Below are 14,351 nucleotides of genomic sequence, written 5' to 3' on the forward strand. Positions count from 1 at the left end.
ACCTCTTTACTGAATCAATTAATTCTTTAAAAGTAATTGTAATTGAAATTATAATTGTAATTATTTACATGTTTAACAGTAATTGTAATTGGATATTTTTAGCATTGAGTAATTGTAATTGTAATGTAATTGAAACATGCAAGGAAGTAATTGTAATTGTAATTGGATATTTTTAGCATTGAGTAATTGTAATTGTAATGTAATTGAAACATGCAAGGAAGTAATTGTAATTGTAATTGGATTAAAATATTGTAATTGATCCAACTCTGATGTCTATAAACCTTAGAATACTTACAGACGTAGACAGAGAGAAGGTGCGCTTGCCTTCCTTAGTTACTTCATGCCACAGCCGTGACGTATATGCTGCATACATCAAATTCCGATTCTAATTTCCGAAAATTCACTTTGCTGATTGACTAACATCGCTACTGTTGGACTGTCACTCGAAATCATACAGGGTTCATGTTGTGAATTGATAGGATTTTATCATGCATTCTTCGATTAACAAATCGCAAATCAACACCACACATTCAAAAGTAATAAGAAGTATAAAAAGAGGAAAATGGTCGTGTCAGAGCTTTATTATGCCCCGAGCTGGAAACAACAGCTTCAACAACCAATTCAGTGATAATACACAAAATAGTCCAGTGTTAGAGCGCTATACGATGGCATGGTTCGAACAGCTGAATGTAATGATTGATGAAAAACACGCACAGCAATTCAAAGTTCAACCTATACTTCATCTTCTAGGCTAAACTGGGTTGGTTGGTCGTAATATTTTCTCATCGTTTTGGCAACTAGGCTATATAATCGAGCTGTATCGAGGTACGTCTGCTTGAGTGCGGAAGTTTTTGTTGTTGTTCAATCAATCAATGGACAGATTATATTTTCATCTGTCCAAGACACACACATAATGTACAATGCGATATACAAGACACACAATGCGATATAATGAACAGATAGGGGGATGCCGAACGACCAGCCAGTTGGGGTTTCTTGAACTGGCATCCACCTCGATCTAGTGCTGACACGCTGCGCAGTGCTGACACGGTCTCTGCGCACGGAAAATCCAAGTTGCTCACAAAAAGCCGAAGTGATAACCTTTTTTTTAGTTGTTACGGGCTGTTGTCCAATGGCGCAGTGAGTTGGTGAGTGTGCGCAGACTCGTCAAAAATTAGAGGGAACATTGGTCACAAGTCTTCTTTGGTGTTATATTCTTTCTTCGTCTGCCCTTTTTATGACCTATTATTTCATGCTCTTTAATTTCTTTATCGGGTATATTTTCTGGGCTTTTTGTCGTCGTAAGAACAGCGACAGGGGGGACGAGGAGCCCAGAATAACCTCCGACGGCGGGAATCGGACCCGTGCCGTCTGCTTGGATGCCGCCGACGCTCACCATTACGCAATATCTCCCCCCGTTTTAACATAAAATAACAGAAAACAAAAGGATCAGAAATATATACACTCAAATGAAACGTTAGAAGAAAAGTTACAAAAACATGACCTGAGAATCGCGCAGTATGACTTGTTGGAATGGTGCGTAAACAATTAATGGCTAATTGGCTATATAGCCTACTCAACATAGCTTTCATATCTCAGTCACTTGATGCAAACACGATACCCTAGACAAATTCGGATGGCATTCACATATTGTAATGCAAACTTCCCTCAGTCACATAAGACGATTCGCTCACTTGGAAGTACTCATCATCAAGCGAGTCTGTTGTAGAATACAGTTGTTGATTGACGTTAACGGTGAGTAATTTCCTCGGGCCTTCGTGATTGGCATGACTATGATTTGCGTTTACCGGATACGAATGTTCTCTTGCAAACACGTCAGGATATGACGTATAGTCGGGAGAAACGGGGGGTGAAATAGAGGAACCGTCCGATAAAGAAAGGTTTTCGACGTGATATCCTGAATCGTCTGAAACGTACCGTATTCTGCTTGGCAAGTTTAGAGGTCGCGATTCCTGCGTAGTGTCGTTGGTATGGGTAGTCTCTGGGATAAATCCGTCGGACTGAGGAGTTCTGTGGTCGCAGCAGGAACCGCGTCGCTTCACGTATGGGGCCACGTTTCTGTCCTTCTCGAATGAAGTAGCAATGTTGGAAGATTGGTTGTTACTGCTCGGTACGGCTTCGGTGCTAAGCAGCTTCTTGTTGACGCGATAAAACTTGTGGTCAAGAAAGTCGAAAATAGCGGGGTTTGGATTGTAAGTCGGATTTTCGATGCACACGACTTTCTCGCCTTCGGGGTTAATCGCGTCAATTTCAGCATGCGCATCGTTTGCCGAATCCTGAAGACTTTCCTGGTTATCCGTACTTTTGTTGACGGCAGTTTTGAAATTATATGTCTCATCTGCCTTTGACTTGATATGGTTGCACTTGGTTGTATTACAATATTCGTTAAACTCAGACTTTCGAATGTTGTCAGTTGAACAACTGCGTCGCAACCGATCCACGTTGGCAAACTCCGGACGAAAACCTGAGAGATCAGTCATGCTGTTGGATTGCAAGCGGGCCCTCGCCAGTTGCTCTATCGAAAGCGGAGGTGTATTCGAAACTTCCCTATTAGCCGCATAAGGGATTGTTTCGCCAGAAGGTAGGATGTATGCTACCTCCATCTCGGAACCACAATCGGAAATAACGCAGTTTGCAACAGCGTGCTTTGCCGCCTCCAATTCGTCATTCGGCCTGCAAAACGTGGGCCTATCTTCAACATTTATGATGTACGGTATAGATTCCGCGTGAGAAATATTGGAATGTTCGCCATATTTGTGATAGTTATCCATAGCGAAACCTGATGAAATATGCATATTAGTGATACATCATTGCTGTAAATATTCAGCAGTATATTTACTTGTCTGTGATTCCGATTTAGAGAGGCAAATATCTAGAGCACAATCTTGATGTTTTGCGGTCGGAGACTCGTTGATTTCCAAAATAGAATTGAAGCTGATCATAAACGCAGATTCCGAGACATCCAGTATTTGCGCGCCTGCATTCTCAAACGACCCGTCGTTCATTAATTCGTTCTGTGAACCGAGATTAATAGAAAAGCGTATTCAATCGTAATTATATTGATTGCTCTTACCAAATCTGTTGGAAATTTGATCTCCGAGCCCCAGAATTTTGCTTGAATCTGCCTAAATTTAAGCACGAGCGCAATCACCGTCAAGATCAAAATTAATGCGATTCCTGCCCCCAACGCCACGAACGTCGGTGAAAGTTTTCGACCTGCACATGATCGGGTTATTAGAACATCGTTCGAAATAAAAGTGAAATAAACATAATGTTGTATTCTAGATCAATTCCTATAGTTGACAGTTGCATCACAGTTAATAACTTCACTATACTATTACCACCTAGGTTAAGGATGGCGAGATACCGTAGTGGTATAATTATAGGGTTGCATTTAAAACAAATGGATGTTCAAAACACATAATTTAAAACATTTTCGCGTCGTCGAGAGGGGCCGTTCACACTTTCATTTGTGTGCCTTGGAGTCGACTTTTATCAAAATACACCAACCAAGGCTGTGTCAACAAAAGGAGTTCGTGCACAATCTATAAATAGTACATTCAACGTTCTCTTATTCCAAATTTCATGCTGGTGACGTCATATTTTGTGATACGATTGTTAATAGACAATGTTCTTTACGATTCTCTACTAGTTGCTGACCATTACGCCTGACAAGTGCCAGCCGAAAATATTAGGATTCATTTCAATATGAACATACTATTCAATAATATTAGAGAGGAAATTCATTCTTGAATCTGAACAAATTTTCGCGCTTCGCGCGACCATGACCAGTCCCAGTGACTATTCATAAAATCAACACTCGCTATCTCGGTGCGTATAGTTAAGCCGATATGACAAAGTCGATTAGTGCGGAGTTCGCCGGAAATGGGCATGGACACATTGGACAGTTAAACATGGGTATTTGGCGTCCAGTTAGTTCATTACGACTTGAATAGCAAAAAAAAGGCTGTCCACCTCTGCACTGGACCATAACTTCATCATTTCTAATGTATGGGCTACAATATTTCAGAAGGAACATGTATGTCAACGTACTTGGTGTGTACTCAAAACATCTTGTACCCCATACTTTATGGAGATGCTTATAGACCTTGTGAACGATGGCCATCCGCGCACACACGGAAGTAACATGTTGCGGCTCGTAAAGCAAGTGCAGCCAAATGGTTTCCATTTCAAAACCGACAAAGTTGTCCTGAAAACGATATCTCCCATGTTGACACGACATACACTAAAGTAAATAAATGCAAAAAACCGACAACCGCGTTCTTAATACAAACCATTTTCGTTACGTTCTGGTCGTCGCTCGTCCAATAGTGGATTTCGTACTGCAATTTCCCGTCGTAGAAGCAATCCAGAGACAAGTTGGTGTGTTTAACCATGAGCGGCTTGTTGCGGATTTTAATCTGTGTCTCGTGATACACACCGACAATCTCAAAGTCCGGCTCGGAAAATCGGTCTGAAATATTTCAGTCTTCATAAGAGCTTATTGGAGGTACCGCAATTCAATTTCAATTCAATTGTATATGTTCATTATAACTATACGGCATTTCAGAAGTAGTTTACGTCGTGCGCCGTTGCCCGTGTGAGACAGGCGACAATACTTCGTCTCAGTCTACATAAGATGGCCGATCAGGCCATTTTGGTGTTGTAGGCTACTTTTCGGCTAATCCGAAACGCCGCTAAGCATTAGTATTCATGATTTCACTAAAAATACATTGTTAAGAGATTTATACGGTGATGGTCAGTAACGAGGTACTTATACTTCTTCGGAGTACTCATATAGGTCATGCGTAATTGTACTATACTTACTCGAGGGAGTAGGTTTTTAGACTCTATACTTTCACTACTAATAGGCCTATACTTGTACCTTTTTTAGGTGGAGCTTACATTTTCCACGTCAACCTGAAGTAGTATTACGGCGTAACTTCTACTTCTACTTCAACGCTGACGATTTGGATCACCACGTACGCACATATGCAAACGAAGCTCGCCAACATATAATCACAAAAGAATCTTTTTTTTCTCTTCACCTCTTGTAGTTTTGTATTTTTATTTTCATTTTTTATGCGCCATTGATTTGAATGTGTATACTCCTACAGGCGGCGACTGTGGCCCCTCGTCGTCATCCTCGTCCGTACCGGATTTTCACAGGTGTGACAAATAAATGATTGATTGAGCTCGTTTTTATTGTAAAAATTTTGCGCAAGTTTGTGTTTGTTTTTGGGCCGGCGTTTGTCGACTACTATATGGTCATTTACACTAGGCCGTTATTCTTCTTATTATCCGTAACTGCCGACTTGTAGCACGGCCCACCTCTAGGCTTTTGTAAGACACCGCTGACGCGGATGAGGTGGCGAGGAGGAACCTAGGTAAACCTCCCACACGTAGACACCGGAATTCGGAAGTCGACCTCGGTCGGACTCGAACCCGCACCCATTGGTGTTGCAGCCGCGGATTTTACCACTGCGCTATCTCGCCACCCTTTGGCGCAAGTTAATGACGCATCAAAAATGTTTCAATCATACCAAATTTGCTCTTTAGTCTTAAAAACGAAGACACATATGCAGAATATACATAAATAACATACCGTCTCTAGGAAGCTCGAACTGGCTTTCGACCCATGGACTACAGTTGTTACTGTCTTTCTCGTGTGCAAGACAAGCTCTTACTCTCCCGTCGTACTCGTTGTTATAGCGATGGCACGTTCCGTCCAGTCTGATTATCGGTGATATTATATCACATCGTTTCTCCGTGGTGTGATTGCATACGTCTAGCCAATAGTCGTCCCAGCTGAAGAAATTTTGTACTGATATTATAACGGTGCAATGAAAACAAAGTTTACAATTTGTACTTTTCTTTCAGTTGAACGTCGAACACTACGGTGCGGTTCAGCGAACTTGGTAGGCTGGGATACGTCCAATTCATGAAATGATTGTAGTTGATACTGTACATATGGGCTGATGAAGGGGGTGGGATATCTGAAAAAAAACATTTGTATGCCTGATAAACATGTGACTAACACCAGGTATCTGCGGTTTTGAGCCAGGATTGAGCGCACAATTGTTACTTTACTATATATGTTCGTCCCAATCACGATGGCTTTTGGCAATGTTCCAGTAACAAAGTTAGCTCCAGCAAAGCAGTTTATAATTTCAGTACCTCCATGTATTGAATATGCATTTCAGATTACATGCTACATATTTTGGTCACCGGGCATGGTGATTATATGCATTTAAATCAAATCGTGTTTCATAACACACATGTTTAATACATTTTTTAATACAAGTTTTAAACAAAATCCTTTTTAAAAATACACATCGACTGTTTTTTTACAACACCGTCTGGTGATATCTTAATGCAGCAAGATTGCGACGTCGATCCTCGCATTATAAATAGCAGTAGTATCCGATATGAAACCCCGACGCAGTTGGTATATCAGCACTTTCCTCGCGCAGGCTCTATCAGTAGACATGCATGCAATCACTGCACGGGTAAAATTTTCTCTTAACGATCAAATGACGTCATGGAATGATGGCGATGTAGTGAACGCATATTTACAGACGAGCTAACGCTGGCCCATATGCGACTAGTCATACTTCAATTTCGACCGTTTATTCGTTCATTTCATTGATAATCTTATCAGTTTCAAACACCACAAGTTGCGATAACATGAAAACATAGGAAGGGATCGAAACGAATAAGTCTGTCAATCGGACTGGTATTCATGTCAGTATAACTCTTACTAACCAGATGTATCGAATAGTCATACTGGTACAGGGCTGGCCAACCGTTTCGGCCAAAGGACCACGCCACATGCAATTGACGAAACATAGCGCGGGCAACTAGCCGCGCGAAGCACTAAATTTTTTCAAAGTTTATAGGTCAATAATAATGTTACTTTAGTATATTGCGGGTCCGTTGTAAATCGCTGGGCTCAGTTTGCGAAGACAGGACTATATGGAGTATGGACATTGGACGTATCGATATCGAAAGCTTCGGCCATCGTGCGTCAATCATTTTGTGCCTAGCGTTGATCGTCGACGGTCTTCCTGCGAGCGCGAACGCAAGGTCTCATGTTGGACGACACTTTCTATCGTAATTGCGAATATAGTTAGACTCAATCTGGTATATTAGGCGTTTCAATCTGGGCAATCCATTTTGCTAATGTAATTCAATTCTAAAATATCCTCGCGGGCCACTCAAAACCTTCTCGCGGGCCACGGGTTAGGCGCCCCTGTACTGGTACATGAAATTAAACCCAGCGCTTCCTGATGCAGTGGAAACGTTATTGTTATGACTAGGGCAATATAAAACGAAAGATTTCGCATTAAAAATGAAAATTTTAACAAAAACATGAGTTTGACAAAATTTTGTCATTGAGTATTTAAATTAGGTATTGTTGCACATAATGTTAGAAATTTGGTACTTTTTTACATTTCTGGTTGAAACTGTCTGTCCTCACGAAGTAACATGGCGTGAGTAGAGAAAAAACGTTCAATAACAGCAGTTGTTTGTTGGCATCATTGAGGTTCAGTGTATACCGCTGGAGTGCCAGTAACACACCTGTTGTTTTATACCGACAATGTTGTCTACGTCGAACCTATGTCCACCACGCAGTAAAGTTTTAGATTCTGATTTGAGATATCGCCGTGAGCTTGTAGAAACATCGGACTTACTAAAAATTTCACTCGCCTTTGAGTGTGTTGAACATCACGCCATGTCGACCTATTTCTTTCATTTATGATTCACAATGAGTATACAATGTGCTATCTACAAAAGTAGGCTACAATGTGCAAAATGTCAAATGATAAGTACGCGGACAGCGCAACCTCTACGACAACAACGAAATTCAGTTTGCAATAAAAATTTGACTTTGTATACAATTTTGACAAATTTTTGACAAAATTATTCCGTTACGCAAGATAACTTGTTTATGGATAACATTGAAATTAAAACACGAAATTTAATCTATATCTTCCTAATGTACCTCAGTCTGTCGTGTATGGACGTCTCTTAGTGATTTTATCACCGGGAAACATTTCTTGAATACAAGTAGAGTATCACTTCCGACTTCCTATCATTATATGTCGTGCATATGTATACAAATGAACCATATATTGTCATTGTAGTTGTTATCATTCATATATGTGTATGTATAAGGGTCATGGCTAAAAAGTAACAATATAAAACACGTTTAGAATTAAGGGACTGTTTTAAACATGTGTGTTTCAGTTACATTTTCATTTTAAACGCAACCCGTATGGTGCGGTACATAATCTGAACAGGAAACACCCAAACAATGCAAACATTAATGCTTGGATCCAAGAGCTGCGTGTTGATTTTGACCTCGCATTAACTAACGTAATATGATGCATAAAATACACGGTCATGATATCAGAACCGGACGTACAAAATAGCACATGATCAATTCCATTGTGTTAATCGATGAGGACAAAATCCAACAATAGGTAAACTTGTTATATGTTGACATTTAAGCAAAGTTGTCCAGGAGATCCCGTGCCAGTGAGATTGATTACGACATGGTTGTAGGAAAGACTGACTTTACAATCGATGCATGCTATTATATTCACAAATCATATTCAGAGCTTTCGAAGTGACAGATCTCCGAAGGCCAATGGCCAATGGCCATGTGTCGCAGCGCGCATTTAGGGTTGAAGATGTGACTAAAATGAATAAGTAGCCTCATGTTGCTTAGCCTCATAGGTTATCTTATGTCCGTTTGCACACCGCGGTGCGCACTCCACAATCATATTGGGTATCCCACTACACGAAACTCAAAGCCGTGTGCAGGAAGTAACCATACTTGCGATGTGTGTCAGCGATATAATCATCGTATGAAGTGAATTCACGACAATGACTAAAGAAACTTTAATCACCACAATACCTCGTATACTATACTATATATCAGTGGTCGGGAACCTATGACTCGCGAGCATTATATGGCTCTTTTGGGTATAAAATATGGCTCTTTGCCGAACATTTATTTTTGTAATGAATTGATCAATATTGCAGCGACTTGTTGGTAAATTTTCATCACGGCCGGAATAATTATTCTCATGACAGTATAAACATGTCTTTGAGAGGTAAAGACAATGCCGTCTTCATGTTTAGGGGCTCAGCCCCCCTCTTTTCAAAATCATGAAATTCAAGTTGCTGTCGCGCCGGCGGTCAATATCACTCGTGAATTCTATGTACTCGACTCGAAATCTTGAATTGTGCGACACGTTGATTAATCAAAGAGCATGGCAGACATCATGACGCCGATTTCAAAACGCTGTTTTCAAATACACAACACATTGTCTTCCTGATCTACGGCGCGAAATAAACTGCCGTGGACGTGACATTCACAATTACAAAATCGAATTACAAACAACGCCATATATATCTAGTATCCACGTTCCTGATTAGTAAGTAGCTCTAAGTACCGGCGATAAAATGTATGCGTGCAGCGCAACGTTGTGTTACCGCCGGAAGCCTTGACAATCGAGAAGTCGAGAAGTATTTCAATTTTCTGAATCAGTGTGACAGTTACATTCGATTAATATCAGTTATAATAAATTCTAAGGTACTTACGATGAATTGCGTTATCAATGGTGAGGCTTGGCCCGTCTGTGCCTTACCTCTCGTTTCGAGCTTTATTTTCGTACAATACATACCCGTTTTACAGAGAAAATATGACGCACACGTGGAATCCCATGTAGTGAGTTCGAATTACTGCTACCGTGACGTGATGAATTTTCAATTGTGACGTAACAGTTGATTGACAGGTATGGCTCTTTGGGACTTGAGATGGAAAAATAATGGTCAATATGGCTCTTCGGACAAAAAAGGTTCCCGGCCACTGCTATTGCTATATATAGTCCAAGCCATGCATGAAAGAAAGGTCTATCAATTAGAATGGTCGTTTGACTACACGAATATACTACATCCATTATTTCTGATATTTCAATAGCTATTTTGTCGGTGTTAACTCGAGCCTTACATGAGGAACAATTTCCCTTTTATACTTAGCGGCCAATCCATAACACGAGCACTCCGATGAAAGCTGTATTTCTTTTGATTTGTTATGTAATACGCGCGATGAGAGATGGTAAATTGAACAATTGTGAAGGAAATATCTCAATAATTACCAACTGCAAATCATTCTTCGTGCCGAAGACACCATTTTCGGTGTCTCCGAAATTGAATATGGATACGCAAGCAAGCATTGTCTCCGGATGCGCACATTCTGTGAGGCGGCATCCGGGGCTGTCACTCTCGCGGGCAATTTTATTTGCGCCATTCGAAACCTGTTTGCAGTTTATAGCTCTGACGATATTGTATTCATCGGGACAATAGTCAGTCATCTTCAAGAGTTGAAAAGCTTTTCCCACTTCCTTCCCCAGCCTACATATATAGTCAGTCAAATATTCGCGCACAACACATCCAAGGCTATTCAATCAACTCCGACATGTAATAGAATTAAGTTTGAAGTGCAACAACTGTTATTCATAATTCCAGATCGTATACTACATATTGTCAGGTAACGTGTACCCTTGCCCAACTACCCGTTTCGCTACAATTCGAATTAGTGATTTGGAACGAAATCATGTCCATTGAATACCGGAATCATGTGGGCTGAAGTAAATCAGCAGTCCCAACCATATTACGGATAATTGGGTCTTCTGATTGTACCAAGCGATTTTGATTGATGGCTCCAAAACCGTTTTAAATATATTTTACACAAATACCCCTTGGGCGCATACAAGCATATACAAGTATACACAATACATTTATGTGGGTACTGCATACACTCATTCGTGACATTGGTACTTTCAGTTACTCCTGATAATAAGGTAGAAGAATGAGGTCCGATTCGATTTTGGTCATTCCTAATCACTACCACAATCTGTAGCAATACCAAGCAAACAACTGCAACCAAACCTTTGAATGATGTTCGGAATTTATGCAGGAAAATGCAACGAGTGAGCATGCAGGCGAATTTTGCAAACATTCGCCGATACTCAAGAAGGCCACACTACCGGGTACAAGATATATCAAGAACGGCCGCAGCTGGCCATCGCAGCATACGGTATCAATATCAAGCGATCTTTACCAAGCACCTGGTCACAATGAACGGAAGAAATCGGAAAACAATACATGTATTAACATCTTCCCGATACACAAGAAAATTAGACGAATTACAGCCGTGGTTTCAAGAAAACGTCCGTCTGCATGCAGCAATCTAATATGGTGTTCCGCTATCTCGTCTCGTCCTTTACATCGTATGCGGATGCCGGTATAAGGGATGTGACTCGGGAGCCTATTCCAGGGAATTCAAAGCGGGAATAAATACAACATATTGCCGCCATCCTAATTCACCACGATGGTCTTATTTCGAGAATTCCAAGTACAGACAACCATATCGCCGACCAAAGGCCATCCGGTGACAATAAAACGCTGCTTTGGTCTTCAGTCCAGGCCGAGGAGTTTGAAGAAAAATGGGGCGACACGGTTTTGATCGAATTTTGGCGTATGACGTATGAATATGCTCATTAACGCAGCGAATCATAGGCAAAATATTTTTACACATAGTTGCAACCGCGCGGTAACTTGCCAACACAAGGAAACGTCGCTAGCACCGACACAATATCAAAAATGAATCCCGGGTCAAGGACTATATAGCCTACTATATACTATATGCTACATACTCCATGTCTAGACTATTTACGTGTGCCAGTGCCGTGTATGTGCCGTATGCTCTGCGCTGCATGCTATAAGCTACATGTTGCAGAAATGGATTAAATAATTTCGGCTTCTATTTCACGTCCCACGTCATTAATCAGTCATCAATTTCAACCATTGTGGTCTGGCACTTCTACAGCATTTTCGGTTGCTCGCCGTAGCTATTATAGAATATTATATATACATTCGCTATTTTCGCATTTTACATAATGTGGCATTAAGCCTGACAATGTGGTCTTATGGTTCCTGATCGATATACCTACGCGAGAAGTTATGTAAGTCTGTACAAGCGAAATCTATCAATATTTCAACAAACTTTCAAGTATTTGCGGGCCAAACCTGAAATAGAAACAAATGATAAACATTTTTAATCGCCGGTATTGCCCACATAATTTCGAAGGGAATCTCGTAAAATACCATATGCGCGACAAGGACATGTTCCGACAACCTATAATAGACTGTACTCTTCCAGCGACTTGAGCATCCGCTTGATTACTATTTTATGAGGTCACCTCATCATCTGGGACACGCTAAGACCACCACGCATCTCAAGCAACACGCGATTTAGCGGATTTTATGCTTTGTTACGCGATAGAATTGTTGACGGCCTGTCGTCATCGTAGCCGTATTCGTCAGCTTTTATGGATCACGAAAAATGTATTGTTTTCGACTACGCAACTGCTGATGAGCAAGCATTTCGCAATACATCAAAAGTTGAATATAAAGTCGGTACGGTTCACTGTTGAGGAAGTCTAGAAGCAATGCGAATAACATCGGTACATGGTCTGTAACATGGCTGGGCGACGTGGGCGTAGTCGAATAATTGTGGCTAGCCCTAGCCTGCATATCCGTGGAGGATGCTGAAAGTTGTTGTTTCAGTATTCATGGTATTGCGACTACATTGGTCATTTCGAACCAGGTAGACTACTCTTTTTCATGGCTGCTGCCGACTTTTAGCCCGGCCTAGTGGAAGTCGTACGATGCATTGTTTTTATTGCTTCGTTGCTTAACGACGTCATTTGGTCAACCACACATTCGAAATACAATCGGTAAATGTCCGGATGCTGAGTGAAGGCCAAAAACTATAATGTCCACTGCGCGGAACAGTCGAATACAACTCTATAATAGTATCACATAAAATGCACTCATCAACATAGAAGCGAAATATAGTCTTACCCGGATCGGCGAGGTTTACGCTTGGAACAATCAGCGCTTGACCTTGACAAATGAGCAGCAAGCAGCATACAGTCAATTGCATCCTCATGTTGCCTCTGCAAGAACGGGACGTTCGGTTCAAACTGACTCAGTTACCTGTACAGTGTACAATATCTATACCCTGGCTGAATAGCAAGCATAGTAACTGGGTGAATGATGTGCGATTCTTCGTTACCCTGACATTATACTTCGCGCAATATACGGTAACTGATATGAGACCACTATAGTGTGTTATTCAAGCATAGTTTCCTGTTCGTAGTTCTTGTCGTCTCGTGGCAGGAAACTCTGTCAGTTCGCAAATAGCCAATCACCGATTTTAGCTGTAAGCGAAAAAAATGCACAAAATACGGTGCCTTGGAAGGTTTTTATCATAAGCGTCGGTAACACGATATCGCCGAATGCAGAAGAGTAATTACACAACTTGCCGCCGAAATGCGCACAATATGGCAACGTGCTTGTGAATAAAGGCGATATTCCCAATGCATTATAACTAATAAGGGCAATCTACTCTCTTGTTTGCCTAGCTAACTTGAGTTACTTGCCATAGCAATAAACTAGATTTCTTTTAATTCTGCTGCAAGTTTTATAATGGTGAATATTAATTCCAGGAATCAACGCCTTTTTCTTACCCCTCACTTTTCCAGCCCTATCGAAAGATTATTCATACGTGCGATGATTTCAGTAAATTGCAAGCGTCACTCTGGAAATTCGGTGATAAATCGGGATACAGGACGTAGGCGTTCGACGAAAAAAGAGACTATATAAAAATCGAATTGGCTGTTGCGAATAGAAATTTACCAGAAAACCGCCTTCCTCCAGTAGATAATCCTTTTCTTAGGAACGTGAAATTATCACCTGTAGGATGTGCCACAATCGGGGTGACGGCGCAGGATATCCTTTGACAAGTTCCGATGGTGTAAAACTATAGAGACGGATGCGATCCGCGAGCAATCCCTGTCACACACACAGTAAAGTAGAAGCGCCGTCCGCCCGCAAACGAATAGCCAAGCAATACGGTATCGCAGTCAGAACGGTCATACTTTGTTGTGTGCATGATGTAAATTGGTACGAATAAAGAGAGAGCATTTGGTCAATTATAATCTGCCATTGCCTGATCACACTGAATGCGTAAATTATATCCTGAACGAAATAGGCCTTCTTATTTAGCCTAATTAGACACAGATGATAGTTATTCTCCGAATTCAAGCTAACCTCGGATAGTATGGCGCACGCGGTCTATCGTGTTCTACGAAGTGCCCCTGCTTTAAGGGTTGCTGTATTTAAGACGGTCAGTAACGTATTCTGTACGCCCGTATACTGGATGAATGGCTTCCTCTCAAAATCTTATACAT

The 14,351-nt window shown here is 41.1% G+C and overlaps 1 protein-coding gene across 2 annotated transcripts; it reads right to left on the reverse strand.

Annotated features, from left to right (window-relative positions):
- Positions 1-463: 463 nt before the first annotated feature.
- On the reverse strand, positions 464-14,048 carry LOC145448195 (uncharacterized). 2 transcript variants are annotated; one of them, XM_080326544.1, is made up of 9 exons: positions 13,855-14,048; positions 12,961-13,055; positions 5,891-6,017; positions 5,627-5,829; positions 4,317-4,495; positions 4,075-4,231; positions 3,095-3,237; positions 2,861-3,035; positions 464-2,800 (listed from the first exon to the last, which is right to left on the reverse strand). In XM_080326544.1, the coding sequence occupies exons 2-9, from the start codon at positions 13,046-13,048 to the stop codon at positions 1,644-1,646; spliced, it is 2,229 nt and encodes a 742-aa protein (XP_080182670.1). In that variant the 5' UTR covers positions 13,049-13,055; positions 13,855-14,048; the 3' UTR covers positions 464-1,643. The 2 variants fall into 2 exon arrangements, with proteins under 2 accessions (XP_080182670.1, XP_080182669.1); XM_080326543.1 differs by lacking the exon at positions 13,855-14,048 and adding an exon at positions 13,120-13,839.
- Between the last annotated feature and the right edge of the window lie 303 nt (positions 14,049-14,351).

This window comes from Botryllus schlosseri, chromosome 10, assembly GCF_051294905.1.
Source record: "Botryllus schlosseri isolate E-star chromosome 10, Bs_hap1, whole genome shotgun sequence".
Taxonomy (NCBI): domain Eukaryota; kingdom Metazoa; phylum Chordata; class Ascidiacea; order Stolidobranchia; family Styelidae; genus Botryllus; species Botryllus schlosseri.